The sequence below is a fragment of the Plectropomus leopardus genome, chromosome 1 (genome assembly GCF_026936395.1).
Source record: "Plectropomus leopardus strain MGB_pleo_1.0 chromosome 1, ASM2693639v1, whole genome shotgun sequence".
Taxonomy (NCBI): Eukaryota; Metazoa; Chordata; class Actinopteri; order Perciformes; family Serranidae; genus Plectropomus; species Plectropomus leopardus.
Genome location: NC_142176.1, coordinates 28285759 through 28309427, shown reverse-complemented (window position 1 = coordinate 28309427; position 23669 = coordinate 28285759). Strand labels below are relative to the sequence as shown.

Sequence of the window (23669 nt, the reverse complement as noted above, 5' to 3'; positions counted from 1 at the left end):
TAATTCTCAGGACAGCTCATCAACACTCACACACAATTTGTATATTTTTTCCACTTTAAATTGTCTTGTTCTTTTTTCTGATGTTTTTTTTGTTTGTTTTGTTTTGCTTTGCTTTTTTTTCTCTGGCTGACATTTTAAAAGAAGTCTTGTAAACTGTATGCACAATTATTTATTCTTTTGTTTTGTAGCATTTTAGGAAGCCTTGTGTAACATCTTGGCCAAGGGACTACAGATAAAAAACAGCCCTCTGGCTAATTCTGGCATTTTTATACCTTGTGTATTTATTTATTCACACTGTCCCATCTTAAATAAACTAAACCTAACTGAAGTGCATATAAAAACACAACTCCCACCTGTGACTACTACACAGGACTGCGTTTCCTGTCCCGGTGCAGTGACAATAATGACCACATAGTTGGTGTTTTCGAGCTGTCCTTCCATTAACCTGCTAAATGTTTGCTGGAGGCCTTGAGCCAAAGATCCAATCTGCTCCCCTAATACCACCACGCCCTCTCCACAGGACGATGCAGCCAGTTGGGCCAGCCAAGGAAGCTGGCTGGGGGTCAGGGGTTGTTGGCTCTGGGGAGGTAGGGAGAGATGCTGCGGGAGCCCAGGCAGGGTGGTTTGGGTCTGGAGACACAGTAGAAAGTGATGGGCAATTTATTCAGTCTTGATCAGGATTGTCATAAGTGTTTGTGACAAGTTTGGGACGGCATGAAAAAGATGGCATGTTAAGCTTGATATGAAGGTGATATGATGGTAACATAGTAGTCCTTTCTGTGGTGTTAATTGGTGGGAACTGGGAGTGTGTGCAACCTTACATAAGTCAGGTTTTTCGAAAGCCTAGAGTAATTTTTTTTCTTAAATGCAAACATTTGACGATAGGACACTTCTCAGAAACCCTGTCTCACCTCTATGCCATAGTGCCTCCCTTGGGTGGCCGGTGTTTGAGGCTGCTGGTACTGTCTGATCTCACTGAGGTGGGACTCCCTCCATGACCTCATGAATATCTGCTCCAAGTCCTCTATGAGGGGCACCTGGTCAGGGCCTTGAATGAGTACAGATGAGAGACAAAGAATAAAGTAAGTAAGGTGAAGAAGAATTCAAGATACTTTACTGTAGTTTTAAAGGAGAATTTTTTTAGTTTAGAGACTAGCAAAAGTTAAGTCAGAGGACTTTGATTCAGACATAACCGTTGTCCTGCCTGCCCCCTAGTGGCCATTATGAAACACAGCAACGATATAATGAGAGGTCACTTGGCTTCTCTCTGCAGTCGTACTGACCTGTGTAAGATTACATGTGTATTCAGGAAGAAGGTTTTAGACTGACCTAGCTGAACAAGGTAGTAGACTGTGAGTAGAATCTGCATCTCAGCTGACAATGGCTGGATGGGTGATGGGCCATAGTGCTGGTAGACTCTGGGGAGTGTCTGGGAGCTCAGGTAGCAACTCTGGAGCAGAGAACTGATGAGCACTTCACTGACATTCCCAGTCAACTGAGGGAGTGAGCCATGACCTGTATCGAGAGGTAAACAGATGTAACAGATGAACCCAATGAGGCGGCTGACAATAACTTACTGTACTGGGGACAATGGCTGAGATGGTGGATTTGACCCTTAACTCTAGAGTTACTGCCGCCACCCCTAAGCATTAATCACACATTAATAATAGCTGAATTTTATGCATAACCCATGATGATGAAGATATAGAAACATAGAAATGGATAGCAAAACAGGATAACATTAATATTTTAAAAAACGCCCCACAAATTGTGTTTTCAGGGGAGCTTATGTCTCCATTGAAGTATGAACCCTGCATGCTTAAGTGTCCTTGGGTAAGATACAAAACCCCAAATTGTTCCTAACGTGCCAAATGAATGTAATGTAATACATGGATGGAAAAGCACAAGGCTTTGACTGATGGTTGAACGGAAAATAGATAATCACTTCATGAAATTATTTGATGTGACAATTATATTGGACAAAATGTGCACGGTTATCAAAGTTATGAACAGTGTCACCCACTGTTTTTTATGACAAGAAAAAAAGATATGCATGTTTATCATGACATATGCTATATTTTATTTTGCAGTGTGCATTTTCTTCAGTTACTGTAAGAAAGCCTTAAACTGCAACACACCCAAGTATAGACCAGTTGTTGTAAAGGATCGAGTGGTGGGAAAATGCAGTTCTATCTATTCCCAAGAGAGTAAGAATAACAGTAGGGGTAGGAATATATGATGGGAAGCTGAAAGAGCAGCTCAAGGGGAGAAAAAAAGTAACTGTCACAATGGGAAGTTGGAGAGGTGAAGGGGAGATAAATGATGAATACTAAATAAAAACACAAAGAATATGAAAGGATGAGTGTACACACACCAGATACAAGAAGTGGTTGAGTGTATAGACGATGGAGAAGGAAGGTGGATGGTGAGACAGGTGATACGAAGGGGGGAAAGGTTGCAGGGGGACGGCAAATAGGCTGAGAAACAGCCTCAGGAGTTGGCTGACCTCTAACCTGTCAGGAGAGGAAAGCTAAACTGGCCATCTGTCAGGTTGTTACTGAAAACCTCTCCTGTTCACCTGCATGAGAGTGTACGGACAGCTGGGCTAAAAATGATCACCAAACACCAGCTAGTCAATATTGACTTTGACTGACGAGTTAGTGAACTGTCACAGGTAAAAATAATTTAGTAAAAAGAAAGTGCATCAGGTCTGACCTTTAAAGATGACAGGTTGCAGTCTGCAGGTGTGTAGCAGCTGATCGGGGATTGTTACAGACACCCCTGGGGGAGACAGAGGGGTTAAGGACCCCTGCGATGAACTCAGAGGGGGTGCAGTCTCTGAAGAAGGCACAGAAATATATTAAAATTTACAGATAGACACAAACACTGCAAGTAGCCTACAACTTTCTTATTTACATATATGCCATTAAATACATATCTCTGACTTCCTCACATGTTTCTCCCTTTATCTTTTATCTCTACATGGGGTCTCTTCTCCTCTTTTTACCTGTTCTGGCTCCATTTGCGATTACAGAGGGCACTGATAATGTTGGTAAGGCTGATGAAGATGGTGGTGTCTTCACAGTGCTCTCTGGCAGACTGTTAGCAGCTGACTCAGGTGACCAGCCCTTGTGCCTCTTTTTTGGAGGTCCAGCATTTGTATGGGAACCTGCTGGATAAAGAATAAGATTACATGGCGAATTAATGTAAAAGTTTGTGGTTTAACCTTTCAGTGTTTACAATAAAGTAACTGAGTTTGCCACCAAGATCAGTTTTCTACCATTTTTAGCGTTCATATTCCTAATTTAGAAGAATTTAAAACATTTGAAATACATTGTCATTGGTACATAAACACTTTGCTTTTTCTTCCTTTTTACAGTTTTCTGCTTTGTCCCAAGCTAAAGGGATCTAGCTGCTACTCATAAGTTGCTGCTCCTGCTTAAGTATTTGCCCCAGCAATTTCATTTGTCATGCTGATTTTTTCCAGTTTTTTCAGTGTTACATTTTCTACTATTCAGTTTGCTTTAGGAATGATTTCCTGTAGAAGAAGAGTTACTTTTCTAATTCTAACAACACAAAATCAAAAGAACATACACTTGAATGATGTTTTAGGAATGACTTTGTTGTTGATACAGTAATGGAAAACAGTTGTATTTTAGTCATACATTAACCTGTGTCTTCCTCTTCCTGCCAACCTCTGTTGAAATGCAGTAATAGGGAGACACATAAAAGGTCCACTTGTTAAAGGGGCTTTGAAAAAAACAACATTGACAGGAAGGAAGCTTTTCATTCAGTGGGAAAGCAGGGAAAGAGACTAGACAGAGAGGGAGTTTTACAACCCTAGTTAATAGAGGTGACAGACAGAGGGAGAGGGAGCAGGACAAAGGACAACCCCCAACACACAATGCAGCTGCTTGGCTCCTGGATAGCAGGGTGTTATAACACACACACACACACACACACAAACACACAGTTTGGGCTTCTGATGGTAGGGGCACTGCATTTTAAAGGTGTGAAGAAACTCAGAGAAGGGGCTTCATGACAGCAGACACAAACTGCCTACATTTAGGTGAACATAAGAAGCCAGAAAATGTTGAAAAATCAAAATCATATAATTATGCTTTATGTTAGATGACTTCAAACATCCGTTAATATGCAGTAAATCAGTGAGATATCAGATTCTTTGGCATCCTTTACAGATTTGGCACATTTTACAAGTGTTGCAGTTAGTTTGTTACTTACTTTGTGAAAGTCAAAATCATTTCATACAAAGTATTTAGATTTATGAAATAGAATATCCCTTTGATAACAAAATATTTATAATAGTGCCACCTTGGGAAGGTGGAACAAAATGCTTTTTTACCATGTCTCAACAGTGTAATATTTATGGAAAATGATATAGGTTCCTTTCAAAAATTTCAACATGTAAATTTGCCAGGGCATTTGTATAGTAAATTGTAAGTCTGAGAGTAACTTAGGGTTTGTCATTTACACAGTGTTTCTGCAATCAGTATGTTGAATAACAATGACTTCAAAAGTGTGGAAATGCTGTGAGGGATTCCTCATGATCTCACTCTCTGTGGGGTTGTAAAAATTAAACTGCTCTGTATATAATTCCTGTTTGGTTCGAAGGTTTTTATGTTTTGGGTGCAGTTTTATAAGATGTGAAAAATCTGTTTCTACTTTTTAAATATTTCACATAAAATCCCACACAGACATAATGTTCAAAAGTATCAATACTGCATGTGAATGACACCGTTCTGACCAATACAATTAACTGCTCTTACAATGCTGTCAAGGATGTTGTATTTGGATGTACTATAAGCTGTAACTTGAAAAATACAATTAAAGATGTCTTTCAATCTTTCTGAAATTTTATGTTACACAGTACTTTTTTCATCCTTTTGGATATTAACTGGGTAAAGTGCACCAGTGTGAATAATTTGTACCTGTAACTGTGGGTCTCCCAGGCCCTGACTGGTTTAAAGGTGGCTGGGCGATGGAGGGAACAGCGTGGTTGCCATTTGTCAGCGAGTGGGGGACGTCAGCTATTTGTGGCAAACCATTCGGATCCACATTTGATCCTGCTGTTTAAAAAGCAATAGACAAAAATGAATCAATAATAACTGTAACTGTAAGAAGTGAAAATGCAAACAAATCCCCTTGACAAAAGAACAACTTTCAACGTGAACATCAACGTGGCATTCTTGGATTTGATCTTCACATTTCTGTATGTCTGCGATCATGTGCACTACCTGTTAAGCTTTTTGTGTGTGTTACCTGTGTAGCTGCCAGGTGTGTGTGAGGGATGAGTCAGTGCCATGTTTGGTGGCGGTTCGTCTGATGTCGCATGGCCTTCTGAGAGACTGGACCCCATCTGTCTCATCCTGCCATCTGAAACACACATAGACGCCAAAAGTTAAATCCATGGAGGGAGAAACCTTTCAGTAGTTGAATACTTGAGAGCCATTCAGATTTAAAACCATGATCTGATAAAAAAAAAAAAAGACAAAGTTATCCAGATAACTCAGTAAACCTGATTCTTGAAACAGGTTGGACTTAATGATACTACATTGCTCACGAGTGTTAGAAGTGAATGGCCCTGCAGCAGATCAGAAAGTGAATGATTAGAATGACTGCATGAAACACATGGTATGCAAAAGAGTGTGTTTTCTTTTTGTGAGAATTAAGTCAAGACAAGTTATCCAATTTATGCCCCTGATGGTGAACATAAACTGGCTTTTAGGTCTGATGCTGCTCAGCTTTGGCATAAAAAGACATCAGACCAACTTGTTTAGTTTCATTAGTTTCTATGGCAACTGTAGGTCTACAGTGGGGTTGATATAGGCTTACTATGGTTACCTTTTAGTATTGAGTAGATGACGAGTCAGCACAGAGCTCACCATTGTTGTTGCTGCATAGCAACAGAGCTTTTTTTTCCAGGGAAAAGGGCTTTATCAGTGACATGTTGCATGATCCAGACTCCAGACTCAACGTCATATAGAAAAAAGATTATTTTAAGAGACTACAGGTAGCTTCTTTTTTTTTTTATTGTAACCACATATATACCACAAAATTAACAAAAAATGAACTCTTATGCCCTACTCTTTACCTCCAAAATAACAGGGCTACAGAATTAAGAACCAAGTGAAAACAACAGCATGAGGTTAAAAACATTGAGAGAACACAATATCCACAGGGTTAGAGTCCTTTCTCACAGATCTTTTCACCAGGTGGTGTCCAATCACACCATTTTAATTTGATGGGTTACCTCCAGGCTGTGTACACTGTGTAGTGTCACCTTACACTTGTCCTTAAGGCTTTGCTACCTGTCCATCAGGTCTGCTCATTTTCTCCCAGTCAGACTTCTGTATGACAGTACAAGACCTAAAGATAACGGCCTCTGACCTAGGCATGAATTGTGCCTGTTGGAGTAAGGAGGAAAAAACGCTGCAGCACAGTAATGCAATATTTTGGGTGGCAAAAATTGTAGACACAGATGCCAAGTATCTATTTTTCTTATTATATAATTGATACTGCAAATACAAATTAAACTGTCGGTAGCCTACTAGAATAATCTACTTTTTCATACCACTGGGAAACTGTATTTTATTAGATAAAACATTTGTTTTCAAAAGTTAGTAAAATCCAATATATGCTATCGCAATTTCCAGCACATCGCAAAAGGTTTTTAAATCGCAATAATATTGTATTGTGGCCTAAGTATCATGATAATATTGCGTTATTGGGCCAGTGGTGATTCCCATCCCTACTACCTATGCTTAACTACTGTACCTTACACTGCAGCTGGATTCACACAGTTCCACAAGATTCCAGCTAAATTCATCTTGTCGCGGTTCATGTGCCAATGGTTCAGTCTTAGGTGTGTGTAATGGAACTGTTTATTCAAAACAACAATTGTGGCTCCAAAGGAGGTTAGCATAGCAAAAGCATAAGTTATATTAGAGCTGATGAGTATTTCTTAATTGAAATAAGAGTAATGAGCAGCACTGAGGGTTTTTCCAATCTCCCGAATGAACCGTGATAGACGGTATTAGACAGATAGTTGATCCAATCACATGGCAAGTATTTTATGAAAGTGCCTGCCCTTTTTTAAACAGTTTCCCATGACTGCTTCCTAGACGGTTCTGTGCAAAAAAAAAAATCAAGTGCGTCATGTTTTGAGCTTATACCTTTCACCTTAACCATTTTATTGCTGCCTTAGTTCTTCAATGAACCCCTCCACTAATGAGCCATCAGTGCATCACAGAAGGGACAGTACTGCCTTTAATGCAAACAATCAAGAAATTCCTAAAAAACAAGTGTTTGTTCCATGTTTTTATCAGGAAATTACTCCAGTCCATCTCTTACCATGTCCCCTCCAGTTGATCGGAGCTCCTTTGATCAACACACCCTGGTTGTTTCGGTACAGATGGTACTTTAAGTGCTTTTGTTTCTTGGGCTGGGTGCTGAGCTTCAGGTTAATGTGGTTGGAGAACTCTGTGAAGTAGCGAAAGCCTTTCTCTCCACAGCCCATACAGTTCCCTGAGAAGCCTGAACGGAGAACACACACAGAAATTGTACAATAAAAACAGGCTTCATTAAATGTTCCTACAGTCACACCACACATGGAACCATCTCCATCATGTCACAAATGCATTGTTATTTGTCAAACACAAAATGGATTTTCTCATCTCACTCTTGGAGAGAAAGCAAATACAGGTATGTCCCAAAATGGAGAACTATTTCTTTAAAACAGAGTTCTGAAAATTGACATTTTGAGAGTTTTTCCATTTTTCAACAAACAGTGATGATATTTTCTTGTGTCTATGTGAATCTCCTGACTCACCCAGAAGTGCGTTGTGACCCCGTTCATCTGGCAGGAAGCGGCGGTCTACAGCACACACCAGCAGGGTCTCAGAAAGGGAGGGGGACTTCACCCCAACTAACATGAACCCAGGGGGCACATCCAAGGGATCTGATGCCAGTGAGGACAGTCGCAGGTCCCTGCCTGCCTGACAAAAGCCTGTAGGAGGTAAAGACAAGGTAGGTCAGTAATTTTTACAAAATGATCTGAAAGCTTTTCTATGACATTTTGTTTACTTTTTCTTATTGTAGCATAAATAAGAAAACCACTGACAGACAATACACAGAAAGCTGGCCTCTGTACTTTTGTGTTGCTTATTCACCTTTTATCTGTGGTTATAGAGATTTCTAGTGCAGGCAAATCTAATCACATTTTCTTTTCCCAACTGCACCATGATCAATCGTATTCACAAAACTGACCGTTGCAAAATGTGTGATAATGTATTCAGGTGAATGCACCACCAACCACACTTATATCTCCCTTTCTTCATTTGCATGATCCCTTCTCAAACATACAGCATATGCATAAATGAGGTGAGCACTGATTAAATGCAAAATGTGGGTTATAATGTTTATTCTGGGGAAACTGCAATTCTAGATCAGTGTCCTTGTGAAAATGTGCATCTCCTGGTGCCTTGTGACTGTAATGCAGTGCAAATTCTTTAGCCTAATTTCTACTGAATAGTATCAGCAGGGCTCGACTTGATTCAACTTGCCTGGAATCTGTCTTTTTTTGGTTTTCCATGAGCAAAAGCTGTGGATATTACCCACGTATTAGAGAAGTGGATGTAGCCACCCTCTGGATTGTGGACTACCGTTATGAAGCCTCAAGTCTGGCATTTTGGCGGTTGTCATCTGGGTTTATTTGGAGCAAAAAGTGACAATATTTTGATAAGAGGGTGAAGCTGTGGGGGAGAGAGGGGTGTATCTGACTGAGAACATGAAGACATCGGCACATGGAAGAAGTTTTCCTTCAGTATTTTTTTATTTTAACCCAAACCATGATCTTTTTCCTACACTCAACCAAGACCGGGCTTTCTGGCACCAAGCCCTGAAGGGAAACCTCTCCCAACAGCAGAACAGCTCTGTGGTAGCGACTTATCAATCATAGGGTAGCCACACCCTAGAGCATACCCTCTGTTATCATCTATTTAACTCTAAATGGGACCAAAAATTGCTAAATAAACATGAGGCTGTATTGAAGAAGACTTGAAACTAGTGATTGAAACCACAAACTCAACAGGAAAATGTTTACCGAGGTAATAATCAAAAGAACAGGTATGGTCATTTTCTCATTGACTTTTGTACAATTGGATTTTTTTTTTTTTTTGCAACTGGTGGAGTTGCCCCCTGCTGGTTATTGGAAAAATGTAGGTTTAAGGAACTTCAGCATTGGCCTCATTTTTCACACCCAGAGATGACGCTTGATGCCACCTGGTACTTTTTTGGGGTACAACCTTGCTCAGAATTCCAAGTGATCTGAGTCTTTACCAGAGGGTGGAATAAAAACACTATAGACCACTTAATGGTCAGAGAGAACTGTCACTAGTGCATCACAGGACATCCTGTACCAACCCACCATTTTTAAATAGCCAAACAACCATCAAAAGTTACTACTTTTTTTTATTTATTCAACCCACTTTAAAAAAAGGCAGCCTTCAAAATCACTCTTTGGTCCTTTGACGAAGTGCAATGCTCCTCTGTTTGGTTGCCGATGGAAGCATCCAGCAAGAGTTGGATAGACGCAATCTGTGTTGCATTACAGATGATGCCACAGCAATTTCATATGATGCCGCCATGACGATCAGGGTACAAGTCCTGCCAACACTGACAGGGTACTATCTGCTGTGGAAAATGAAACTGAAAAAGCACCTACTACTAAAAAGGAGTAGGATAAAGAGGAGCTGAGTTTAGCTGAACCATTCTTTGGGAATGTAAAAAAGCAAATATTGACCTAGGGGTGATGTTTTTTGGGATTTTTATGAGCACATATATGTGTATTGGAACAAACCATCTGCAGTGCAGCATCCCTCAGGTGGGGGCTTCATCTGATAAGGTACTGAGGGGCTGTTAGACTCTGAGCCATCCTCATCGTCTTCATCATCATTCTCTGTGCGGCCTGTTGGGGACATGCATAAAATAACTTAACATTTTAATGGTGAACAAAAGTGTCAGCCAGCTGTAAGGGAAATGTCAGGATTCAAATCTGAGGAGATAAACACTCGCTGAACTCATTATCACACCTTCTCTGAATCCATGCAACCCACCATCATGTGCCAATGGCTGCTCTGTCTCCAGGTACAACTGTGAGAAGACAGGTCGAGGGACAACAGTGTTAGACCTCAGCGATGCCTCAATGGAGTTATGGAGGACCTCCTCAAAGCGCGTGGTCCGCAGCTGGCCCGCATATGAGTTCCCCATTGGTGTTCTGCAAAGACACAGTAGCCTTGTGTTGGACACTAAGCATACACCTGTAAGCTAATAGTAATTTGTTTTTGCTGGCATTAACCATTTACCACAACCCTCATGTGTTTTGTGTCCAGTTGACCTTTCGCAGAGCGTCATGCTCTGATGCTTTCAGAAATTGAAAGGACAGATTTACCAGCCCAGCCATTTCATTATACTGTATGCTAAGTATTAAAGTTGAGTAAGGTTTATCTTGAGAAAAAAAAACAATGAAAATGCAGAATTTATCCCAGTAACATCTGACCAACAAGGTCCTTTAGAAAAAGACAAGGACAGTAAAAGAAAAAAGTACGACAAAAAAAACAATGTAAAAAAGAGACAGAATACTGTCAAATCTATGCCACAGACACGCACACACTCATGGACTCTTCTACATTATGCTCTGATGAACAGACACAAACACTGAAATCCACTGAAAGCACACTACTCACACAGACACACACACAGGCCCACACACATAAACAGTGGTTACAAGTGGATGGTATCTATCCAGACAGCATGCCTTAAAATCAGCTGCACTGACAGAGTCAGGACACCCTGACCTAGACGCAGCAATGTTTTTCTAGTTTCTCTCTCTCTTTCTCTGTCTCCGCAACTCTCTCTGGTTTTCTCTCTGGTTCGCCTCTCTCATCTGCTCTTCAACAGATGAGAAATGCTCCAAGAAAGCAATTCTTTGCATGTACTTTTTCCAAATATGCATTGAATACTGTTGTTGTAGTTAAAATTAAACAACTTTAATGTGTGTTCAAGTTAGTGTATTAGTTATACTTAAGTTCACATTCATATTGTCCTGAAAAGTGTGTTGGAGAAATATAGAAATTCTGAGGAAAAACTTAAGGATTTTCCAACAGATTTGAACAAAGCACTTGAATAGAGTACTGTATTATTTGTTTGTCATTGTGTCATGCAAGACACCTCACACACTGCTGTCACTGCTGCCTTCCTTGAATTAGTGCTTGTACATAAATAGGATGGTGAATGAATGTGTAATGAACACTGAAGTTTTATGTGAATGGCAAACAAACTGGGTCAGTGAGGAGGGAAATAACAAGGCTGGACTGTAAACACCAACTTAATCCCCCCTCTCTAAACCACTGACTGTCCATATGCTGGCAGCTACACGCACACACACACACACACACACACACACACACACACACACACACACACACACACACACACACACACACACACACAAACACACACACAAACACACACTAACAAACCTGACAGTATGAGACTCACTGACGAGTCAGCAACCTACAGGTCATCTTAATGAAAAGACTACCCTGTCAGATTATAGGCTTAAAGCTGTTAGTGTCTTACACTACAGGTTGGGAGGACCACAGTTTCACAAGGACTTTGTTTTAAAACGTGAGTCTTGTTAACAACAGCATGACAGACAATATTAGTCAAACAACAGCCCTTTGATTATACTTTATAATATTGGACTTTAAAATATTAGAATTGAAAATAAAATATGAAGGCAAATGGATACATGAAAATCCAAACTTTCACTGTCTCTAAATGCATACTTTACAAAACAATGCATTGCATCTTTAGACAGGCAAAACATTTTTATTTGCCATTTTATTTAACCTTTTTTGTAGCCTGGGTAATCATCCTTCCACTGGGAGCATCTAAGAAGAAGCTAATACAGTGAAGGAAAACCTTAAATACAATTCATTTTCATTTTCCAGCTCTGTACATGGTTCCTCATTTGTATGAATACACAGATGTGCTCAACTCACAGTGTAATAAGGGGTAAACAGTGGAGGCACCACCATTTTAGTTTAAAAATCGATCTGAAACTATAAACATATTGTTATTACTTCCACCACCAGTGAAAAAAAAACACAACAACATGGCAAATAGTGTAAAAGTAAACACATTAAAAGCAAAACCTTTTTGAATTAAAACAATAACTATAATTACACCACCCTTCTTCGAAAAATTCAACAAGGTTATGAGGGATGTAGGCCAAATGATCACCATGGCCATACAGTGACAGACACCATGAGCAGAGCACATCCGAGCTGAATGCACATCAGTCTTTGTCAGAAAACAAATAAAACGCCCCTACTTTTCAGATATCTAGTCTGCCTAACCTTGAGCAAAAATGACATGTGTTGCACTTTTGATATTAATAAAAAACAGACCATCGGGTAATTTATTTTGCAATCATCTCTGCAAAATAGTCTGAGTGCACCATCAGCTACAGATGCTACCAGTTACACTGGCTGAGACTTTTCCAGTTATCTGCATGTCATCAAATGATGATGTAAACAGACTAAGCCTTGTGAAAGTGCTCTTTAGGTTCACATTTTTCTCTTAAAATTAAAGTTGGAGATGAACACACAAACAAACACTCTCTCTCTCCTTCTCCCTCACGCACACGCACCTTACAAGCCACCTTCTGCTTCCTCACTTTCATATGTAAAGAAGCAGTGCAGACTTTTAAAGCCTTGCACCACTTTGTAGGGAGACAGAGGACGGAAGACAAAAAGCCCTGTCATAACACAGCCGGCGCTGAGAGGAAGTAATCACACCTTCTACCAAAGAGCAGACTGATCTTTTTACAACCAGAGGAGGAGGAGACAAGGAGGAGATGAAAGCAGAGAGGTGTATTCTACCTTTTATTGAATCTCGGCTTCTGACCAACTGTGAGTCAAATAAACAAATACTGTAAATCTAAAAAGCATTTTATGTGTTTTATTGCACCATTACTATTCTACATTAAAGAGGTGACCTTAAACTAGATAAGGTTATAAACTTTATATCATATAAATATTGTATAAGAAATATTATATAAGGGGGATTTTTTGCAGGTACTGAGAGAGGATTTAGAAGATACAGGTGTGTTTATTGTAACATTTTGCTGTAATAGTGCTGTGCATTTATATTTGTCCATTTTCATCTCTGACTGGCTGCAAATGTACTCTTCCAGTGTTGTACAGATCCCAAATGTATTTTTAAGGAATATCTTTTCCTGACAAACCCCAAAAGACCTGTGGTGCATCACAAGACAAGTAGCAGAGGAGGGAGATTTTTTCTCTGTTAAAGCTTGTTTTTTTTGGGGGGGGGGGGGGGTTCCTTATTGGTTGCAAGTGTCGAAGGACAGAGGTCGTCGTATGCTGTACATATTACTAAGCCCCCTGAGGCAAATTGGGATTTGGGCTATATAAATAAAATTGACTTGATGTGACAGAAATAAGCGTAAAACTTTGTTGATCTTTTCTCCTCCCGTCTCCCCCTCCTTCCTCTCTCCCTGACATGGAAGTGGGAGATCCTTTCATCTCCCCCCTCCTCTTCTTCCCTACCCGTCTTTCTTTCACCCTGGGGAGAAAGACACTATTGTGGTGTTTTATGACCCCTCGGACCTCCTCTACAACACCACCACCACCACATTCAAACACCCAACATCACACATACAGACCTGAGGTTAGGATCCCTTTAAACTCCCCCATATATCCCAGCCCCACCGATAATACTCCCACACCATACCCTTTCCTGAATCTTTTAACACTTTGAAGGAGTTCTTTTTTTTTCTTTTTAGGATATTGATAATGTGTGTTCAAAATAGCTGATTTGCAAAAACTAAGAAATATATTATTCTTGGTCTTTAATGAATGATTGTAATTCTTGATATTATAAAGTTCGATTATTTGTTAGCATCTTATTGTAAGCCACCAAAATTGTGTACAAAGAAAGTGTATATAATCAAATCATATATCAGGACTTAACATTATGTCCTGCTCAGCTCCCTCCTAATATATGCAAACCCACATATATCTGCTCTGTGCTTTGAGGGCACTGATGTATTCGTTTGAGGGATATCTCATGACTGCAAGGTCAAAGGTGAGACCAGATAACAATGTTTGAGTAAGACTTTGATGTGGCCTATACTTCTACCACGTGCACACAAGCATAAATAGATGCGCGCACACACATATACGCACCCACACACACGCTCTCCCATGGGCTCAGGCTCAGTGGACACAAAGGGCTTGTCTTGAGGGGTGAAAGGTCATTCAGGGAGAGGTCAGATAAGAACCCCAGGCTCTTTCTCTGTTGGCCAGGCCCACATACCGCTCGTACACACACACACACACACACACACACACACACACACACACACACACACACACACACACACACATGCTGCATCTCTGCTATTCTTTCTTTCTGTTCAGTCTGACAGCGGTCTCCAACCTCCACCCTTCCACCTTCAGTAGCTGATCATATTACACAGTCACACACCGGACCAGGGACGCACACAAACATGCACAGTTAAGTGAATGCATGCACACAAATATGCATAACAAAGTGTTCAAACACTATATCACCACAATCTGTTCTTGAGTGGTATTTTTGTATATGCGTGTGTGCATTTGTGTGTGTGTGTGTGTGTGTTTCTGTGAGTGAGAGAGAGAGAGAGCGATAAGGCCGAGGAATTCGAGCAGTGTCAGCTGGTCAGTGCAGCATCTCGTTCAGCCTTGAACAGCAGAATTAAAACAGAAAAACCTCCAGCTTTGCAGATGCTCTGTGGCCACTGACCCACAACCAAACACATATGCAAAGAGATGTCAGTTGTAAACACACACACACACACACACACACACACACACACACACAGAAGCAGCCCCTCAGATGGGTTCATCACTGATCAGTGACCCACAACAAATGCTCTCATTCACAGTTTGCTCAACAGACATCGTATCGATGGCCAGCTAACCAACTGGCCAACTGTTCAGCCAACCGTTCAACTATATGTCCACACGCTCATCCGCACATGTGAATTACAGCCACTCAGCTAACCTGTCAGCTCTGCCAAAACACTGAATATCCAATAATTGCCCTTTACAAGCATTTGCAAGCAAGCATTGCAATGATTATATTCCTACAAGTGCAACTTTACCATGTCAACGTATCCCGCATGCTTTCACAACACATGGAAAACACTATCAGCTGAGAGCAACGGTAAAACATCACAGGCAGACAAACAGATATGCTGTATGTCTGTGTTCTGCGGGACACTGACAGTGCATGACAACTGCACAGGATACTACCTGCAAGTGTAAAGAAATAATTAGAACACACCACAAAGATCCAACTTCCTGAATATTTGATGCCTGTTCAGCCTGTTGCTTTGTTATCTTGCTGCTCCACGTCCTTGGGCAGTTTTTTTTCCTTCTGCTCTCTCTAGCTTGCATAACTCCAGGGTAACTTGTGTTGTCTACAGGCATGTAGATCTGGCTGGACATGTACCTTAGGTAGCTTTTAAACATTTCAACTGCAAGAGGTATCACAAACTGAGCTGACAGATCCCCATCATGATGAGTACTGTGCATCAAGCAGTGCTTGTGTGACTTTAATATCTGATGTTAGCTCTGAAGATGCGAAATGTTCTCACATCAAACTCAGCATCACATGCAAAGGCAGCATCATACATGCAAACACTGTGTACGTACACACACACACACACACACACACACACACACACACACACACACACACACACAGTCAATAGCTGCCCGCATGTTGATAAAAATCATACTTAAGGAGCAATTACAGGCATTACTTTTTTTATTCTATTATATCACATTTCCAAGAATCAGTTACCTGTTGAAACGACTCTTTATAAAAAAAAAAAACAACCACCTTGAACCCGTTTATTCGCAACAGAGGTAAATAAACATTCAAATATTGTGGCACATATGTTAAATAAAGGCAATTTATACTGAAAACCAAAACACAATGTATGTGTTTGAGTATGAGTAAAAACCACATTGTAAATATGCAGCCTATTTTCCAACATAAACCAGACACAGAAAAAAAGACAAAAGACCAGTTAGTGAAAAAGTAACACACTGTTGTAGCCTTGCATGTTAACCATTTACATCAAGTTAAAAAAGGATGGAGAAAATGTACCATAAATTTTAGCGGATCAAATTAGCCACGAAAAAGAAAAAAAAGAGGCATTTAGTGGATGGAACGAGTTCACAGTTAAATCTTAAAACTCCGTGTTGCGCAGAAAAACTGTCCTTTACAGCGTAATGACGGTGAAGATTAACATTCACAAGTGTGAAAAAAAAGATACCCTATCACAGGTTTTCCAAGCAAAATAACCGAATTTCACAAACATGAGGCGCAGCTCCACAGTTGAACTAAACCCCCTCTGAAACACCGTTAGCAGTGATTATTTCCTGTTTTTTAAAAAAACATCAGCAACAAAGTGAGCGGACAGTTTCCATCATTTAGCAGACATGAAAGGTAACGCGCTCTCTACCTGCAGAAAACACCACGGTGAAACAACACAATGCGGTAATAACAGCTGAAATGACTCACCTCTGCAATCCAGCGGGGGACGCGCGGTAACTATTCTTCTTTAAAAGCCTGTAAGTTGATCCAGCGTGCTGTCACCATGTCTCCGGCGCGAGACCTACGGCGGGACTGGGTGTCGCGCGTGTCATCACCTCTGATCCTCAGGAGCGGTCCCTCCCCCCTTCCTTCACAGAAAAATGGTATGGTCCGGCGGAGGCGGTTGTTTCTCCTTTACTGCGTTTTTCTCTTCTCAAAGGTGATACTGTATTACAGATTGTAGCAAAATTTGTGGTAGCCTGTCATGACGGGTGAAAATGGCAGCAATTCAAAGATGAAAAGAAATGTTCCCGAAAACTGTAAAAGTTGCAGGATAGCCTACATTAAGTATTTATTCTAATTAGACACCCGGAAAATTGATAGCCGACATAACGTATTTTCAAAAGTTTCGAAAATATATTTTTTTATGATGAACATACTTTTTTCTTTTTTAAATCTTTCGTCCTGTTTTGCCTGAGTCGTGATTGAGTCAGTAGTCATTAATGGGATCAGAGCAAACTTAACTAGATTGTGATAGAAAATAAAGTCCTACTCATACGCGCTTAGGTTTCCTGGCTTAGGCTACTTTTTGATTTAACCTTAGTCAAAAGCCTTTTTTTTCTAATTATTTTTTTCACATGCAATAATCAGACCTTACAGGACTGAATTCCTCCTATAGCGTACCCAGGACATTATGGTATCATCTTACCATAAAACCATGAAAAGTAAGATCCTGGGAACATGCAACATTTACCCGTGGATCAGGGCAGAAATGTAAAATTTAAAATAACAATCAAATGCCTCCCCTTTGGGCCCTTGGGCCCTTTGGAATATGAGTTAGTTTCATGTAGCCTAACAGATTGGATTCGAAAAGGCTATTGGGCTTTCTCCCAACTTCTCCCAACAATGGGAACATGTCATATGGCGCATGTCTTTGGTATTTATTGTTTATTATTTATTTATATTTAGTTGTTTGATTTTTTTTGTTTATCATTTTTTAAAATACAGTCTCTGAAATAAGAAGTATGTTACGGCATTATAAGCTGTTTTTATTCAATTGTAGCTTACAGTTTTTAGTGAAAGACACTATTTACACTAATTATACAGTAGGCCTAAATAAAATCAACAGCCAATATACAGCCAAGTAATAGGCTAATGACGATGACATTAATTTAGATAACATAGGATATCCTCTGTTCAGAATAAAAACTTCAAAACCATCTTTGATTAGGAAACAAAAACTTCAAATGAACCAGTTTAACAGTGTTAGTCTCAAGTAAATTAGAGTCGTTTATGGTTATGTATAGCCTTCTGTCGTCCTCTGCTGGACAAAAGACGGACTTACATTATACACGCAGGAGAAGAGAGGGGGGATGCATCCATACTGTATCAGTTATTGCTATTATCAGTAATCTCCAAATGAATTATTGTTTTCCTCACATTCTTTATCTGAGTAATTCAGCTACATAACTGCAACACTTGTATGTAGATTGCAAGCCTTTTGTGATCACTTTTAATTTTGAATATTTTGACAATTTAGATTTAGCCAATGAGCAAACTCAAATAAAGCCGCGGAACTGAAACCCCATTCTTCTAAGAGTGAAAAAGAATCTGTCTGCAGCAGATAGACATGTGAGTACACAAGAGCCTTTAAAGATCCGGTACACAAGTTTGCCATGTCTTGTTGGCATGGATGACAATGGATGGTTTTGTCTTCATATGTTAAAAGTAAAATGTGTTTGACGTGTGGTGCTGGAGAGATGACTAATGCATTTTTTAAGTTTTTTTATTTTCATTTTTATTTATTTATTTTTTTTAAATTGTGTGCTTAAAGATGTGCCAGTCAGCCAATCGTAGATCAACCTAGTGAGCCGTAGAGTGGCATGGGACACTTAAATTTTGAAATGAAAATAATCACTCAATGCCCCTTCTGTATCTCATGTTTCTTTGATATTACTCACTCTGTTTTCAGCTATGACATAATGCAGCAGTGAATGAAGGCTGTTGCTCAGGTCTGAGGTTTTGGTCTTTTCCTCTGAGTCTCATTCTTTACCATGAAATTTGTCAAAGTTCTGCTCTTTTGGAATATGTCTCAGCTTTAGGGGTTACTACCAAGGTTGATGGGTTTCTAGCATTTAGCCCTATACGAGCTTCTGCTATTCAACCGATCCTCTGCTCTAATGTATCCAGGTTGTCGATAATCTACTTTATATTTGGTCTAAAAGCTTAATTAGAAAAGACTTGGTTTATTCATGACTGATTTACTTTCAGTAATTGAGATCATTCTTAGTATCAGAAATGTTTCTCTCATGAGAAAACTGAGCAAATCAAATCCAACAGCAGCTGAAATTCTTCATCCATTTGCTAAAATCATAATGCCATGTAATTCATGATGAATTCATTAATTTATCAGCCGTTCAGACTCTCATGACTTTTATTCTGAAGTGATTCCTAAATTATACAATGCAGAGGATATTTCTAAAAGGCATAACAGTTTTCCACTGTGGTCCTCCCTCCTAATTACAGCTTACAGTTTGTCACTGGGAATCTCATACTTCATCCTTTCTGCCGCCCCAACTGGGCAGTGCCAATCTGTACAGTGGCATAGCCATGCCACGCCAACACAACATCCCCTGATGGGAGAACAGGTGTTGGACAGGGTCCAGTGGAGCAGAGCGGAGCGGGCTGCCATGATATATCAGATGAACTGGCCAGCACCGTCTCCTCTGGCCCGAGGGAGGAGGACCCAGCCATTTATTAAGTGTGTGTGTGCGCGCGCACACAGAGGTTCTGTGAGGGCAGCAGCAGTATCACAATGAGCCCCAACAAAACTGATTGTGACGCAAAGACCAACTGGGAGGCAGGCTAATCTGGGAAATCCCTGAACAAAAACTGTACTTTTTTTGCTTGAAGCAATTAAAACATTTACAGTCCACAAAGAGAACACTGTTTTGACATTATGGCCCCTGTTAGAAGACAAAGGGATGTCACATTAAAAGACTGCAAAGTCTTTGCTTCGGCCTTTTTATAGTTTAGCATAAATTAAAGAATAAATTTGTCAGCGCTGCATAAAGAAAGCAGGAATTATATAAACAAACATTTAACTTGTAACTTTAACCTGATCAAATTAAGCCCCATTTTTGCTTCTTTTTTCACACCTTAACATATTTTTCCTAAATTTTGGGTGGTCTTAAAACAGGTTCCCATGACCCATTTCTGTTTCCTGACTCAGACCTTAAGAATCTGGTTTATTGGGTTTTTGAGATCAGTTTCTTAAGTCCCTTTACTGCTAATTTTACAGCCAATATGACACCGGGTATGATGATTTGCTCAGTCGCTGTGGAGCCATATTGGCCTAGGCAAGGCTTGTAGTTCCTGTTAATGGGTTGAATATAATATTTTATGTCCCGTTGCTATAGCCACGGTGCTTAACTTGTGATGTAAAAATAGTCAGGCCCATTCATTTTAGTATAAATACTTCACTTCGCTTCAAGACACAGACTGAGCTGTATGTAAAACATGTCTATTTGAATGTGCCCCGACAGAGGGAAAAGGTATTGCTACTTTACACATAATGACGGCCCAGGTCGTTTGGCTGAGAATAATGGCGGTTTCGCTGTAAAGCATATCACTCTCATTAGGTTTTTACACACTGGTCGTGCCTAACTGGAGATGCACTTGTCTGGACACACACACACACACGCATTCCCACACAGAGTGCACCCACACACAGGCACACAAACACACACACACACACACACACACACACGCATATCCATCTCCAAAGTCATTAAATCCCTTTGAAAAGAGGCCTCATTTGAGAGAAGCAATAAAATTTTTAATCATTTTATTACCAAAAGAGTATTTAACAAGTGGGTAATGAAACGCCAAAGGCAGGTTAGCTGAGTTTAACCTTCATAGAGGAAGCCATGTATCACATGCTGCCCCGAGGCATGGTGGGACAGAAATGTCATCCTCCATTATCCACCATACCTGAAGTGTGGCGTTGCGCGGCTGGCAGGCAGGCGTCTCGCTCTGCAAGGCGAGGCTGACGGGAAATTAGGGGGAATTCAATTAATGGACGTTTTTTACGCACCAGGGAGAGGGCACAGCTGCACACACACCTTAATGCGTGATGCACACACATTGTAACAAATGTAACTCACTTGTGAACACATGCACTCAAAGTATATCCTGCACATATCACACTGTGAGGGGCGACTGATGGGACAGGAGAGCAGAAAAACACATGTTCTTTTCCTGGTTTACAAGTTTCTTTCGATACCTCTACTACTTAACTTTCTGTCTTCCTCACTCTGCGAGTTGGTTCTATTGAATCCCCCTTCTCTCTCTCTCCTTGAGGTGATTGTATAGCGGGGCCGCTCCACTGCTTTCCCTCAGTGGGTCAATTAAGGAGAAAATGAGGCAGAGGGGGACACTCTCAGTCTGTCACCATAAAAGAACCATACCTACCTACCTACCTGCCTGCCAATTGCTCATATAATATACCGTTAAACTGCCCTGCAGTGCAAGTACAAGTCTGTCTGTGTGTGAGGAGACAGAGAGAGCGAGGAGGGGTTGGTTCATATACATATGTACTTGTTGGAGGATAAAAAAGTGGTATTTCCAGAGAAGCAATTGCCAAGTCCTTAAGGGAGGGGAAATACACCAGCCACCTCTGATAGCACCAAATACAGGTCCATACATTAAATTGTGCAATTTCTTTGACACACAGGAATAATTTATGGCTGATAACAAAAACACTCTATTTTCAATAACAAGCTTCTGCGGTACTTAGAGGGACTGGCCCCCAAAGTTAATTGAAAAGTGTCCTGGCTCTCATTTGCATAAGAAACACATTTAAAGGTGAAAAATTATAAATAAATATCCGGCCACCTGTGAAATATGGCTTTTGGCCTGCTGGTCATTTATAACTTTGCTTTTAATTACGTGACAGGCTGGGGTTCTGCAGCTGTAATGAGAGGCTGGAGTGATGGAGAGGAGTCTGTGAGAGACAGAGGGCTATAGGTCATTTAGTGTATGAACAGACAAACATGCACACAGATGGACAGACGCACACACAGGTAGAAAGATATCGTAAATGTGTGGACACAAATTCACAAAAATGGACAGGCACACATGGATTTAAACACAGTGGACAGATATCCATGTGGTCATACACACATAAATGTCCTCATGAGTGCTGTTTACGCAGACTGTTAAGGTTCTGGTTGAATTTTTTCCCCCTTAAGCTCATCCAGTCCAAAAGGGAATTTGTGATTCCTCTGTGATGTGAGCTAGTTGTTATTTATCCATAATTTGACCTTCATATCATCCCAGTCTGAGTTAGTCAACAATCTAGTGACAACACCAGATTTTTTTCCCCTCAGACATTTGTTTCTTTTTTGCTCAAAATAAACACAGTAAAGAAAATCAAAAAGTTGAAAGCATACAGAGGACAAAAACATTGAATTCCCCGCCCTGATCCAGAGAAACATGTCATTCTTGTTGAACATTTACTATAAAATATGTAATAATTTTTTTTTTTTTTTTATTACAGAAGTGATACTCAATTTGTGGCCTGCAGGCCAATTCTGGCCCGATAGGGAGGACTGCCGACCATTTTCTAATTCACAATGAGAATAAACTGATTCACACTGGGACTTTTTATGCACCTTGTATTTAAAAAAGGTGTCAGAGTGCATAAGAAGCATCAAAATAAAGTTTGTTTATAAAAAAAAAAAAAAACAAAAGTCTGGGCCCCAAATGTCGGGGCTGCTAGTCTGGATTTGTTGGTCTGGCAAAGATAAGTGAAGACAGCAAACACTAAAAGGCTGAAAACAGGCAATTAAATCAAAAATGGACTGATAAATTTGCATTTATTTACTTTACTTTATTTTTAATGTTAATTACTTTAATGTTTGTTCATTAACTGGCCCCTGGCCTCTTGTCTTTTTCAAGAGTGGCCCTGGGCAAAGCAAATTGAGTGCATTAAAGTATATTTATCATAATTTTTCCCTATTTTAAAGCTTCCCTGACTGGTATTTTATCTCATAATGTTTCACTAATTTACTGAATTTTGACTTTAGTTTGTCTCAAACACTAAAGGAAGCATCAAATTGTTCTGGTTGTATTTTTGGACACAATCAAATTTCCCACAAACAAGGCATGTGAGATGACAGACATATTGGCAGTTAAAGTGTCAGACAGGTTATGAAAAAAGTCAGGCAGAGAGACAGACAGGAAGGCAGAAAAGAACATCAGACAGATAGGTAGACAAAAGACTGGGTGGTGGATATGCAGCGTGTGGCACTTCTGTCTCGGTGTCTCCTCCTCCCTCCCTCCCTCCCGCCCTCCTTCTCTTTTATGCATAAAGAAAACAGCTTGCATTGCCCTGCAGGTACTACCAGAGCGCTGTGCCGCCACGCACCGCTTTCACTTTCACCTTCACACCTTCTCTGCGGTCACTTCCCGGTAGAGCTTGCGTCGCAGCAGCGGCACTTCCTGGGGTGTTCTTTCTCTCTCTCTTCATCTCCCCCCTTTTTTTAAACCCTCTTTCTCCATCTCTGAATAGCAGTAGGGAAAGAGGGAGGTAGGCACAAGCATGCCCCGGCCCGGCTCACTAAGTCCTGTTATAAGTAGAAGAAGGCGATATTTCACCATTTCACCCCCCAGAAATATTACAAGATAGACAAGCAAGCGGGGGCTAATCCCTGGGATGAAATTAGCAGCGGAGGGGTTAGCGGCAGGATGGAGGGATGATAGAAAGGGGGGCTGGGGTGGGTAGCTGAGCCCAGCTTGAGGCAACTCGTCCACAGGGATAATTACAAGATGCTCCCGGGATCTGTCTGTCTGTCTGTCGGCTGTGCTGGGCTGGCCTTCATTTTTGATGGCTCTATTTTCAACAAGGGGGACTAGTTCTCTCCCTTGCTTTGAGTGTGAGTGTGTGTGTGTGTGTGTGTGTGTGTGTGTGTGTG

At 40.5% G+C, this 23669-nt stretch overlaps 1 protein-coding gene across 2 annotated transcripts in view; it reads right to left on the bottom strand.

Annotated features, from left to right (window-relative positions):
• The window catches only part of greb1 (growth regulating estrogen receptor binding 1), a 29143-nt gene extending 12363 nt beyond the window's left edge, over positions 1-16780 (bottom strand). Inside the window, exons 1-12 of one of the 2 annotated variants that reach the window (XM_088079246.1) lie at positions 16681-16780; positions 10134-10294; positions 9878-9985; positions 7850-8026; positions 7372-7554; positions 5281-5394; positions 4950-5087; positions 3008-3172; positions 2716-2838; positions 1330-1515; positions 912-1048; positions 354-630 (exon numbers count right to left, since the gene is read on the bottom strand). In XM_088079246.1, the coding sequence (XP_087935372.1) occupies positions 354-630; positions 912-1048; positions 1330-1515; positions 2716-2838; positions 3008-3172; positions 4950-5087; positions 5281-5394; positions 7372-7554; positions 7850-8026; positions 9878-9985; positions 10134-10287 (1762 nt within the window). In that variant the 5' untranslated portion in view covers positions 10288-10294; positions 16681-16780. The remainder of the gene's footprint in view (positions 1-353; positions 631-911; positions 1049-1329; positions 1516-2715; positions 2839-3007; positions 3173-4949; positions 5088-5280; positions 5395-7371; positions 7555-7849; positions 8027-9877; positions 9986-10133; positions 10295-16680) is intronic. The other variant, XM_042487772.2, reaches the window with a different exon arrangement.
• Between the last annotated feature and the right edge of the window lie 6889 nt (positions 16781-23669).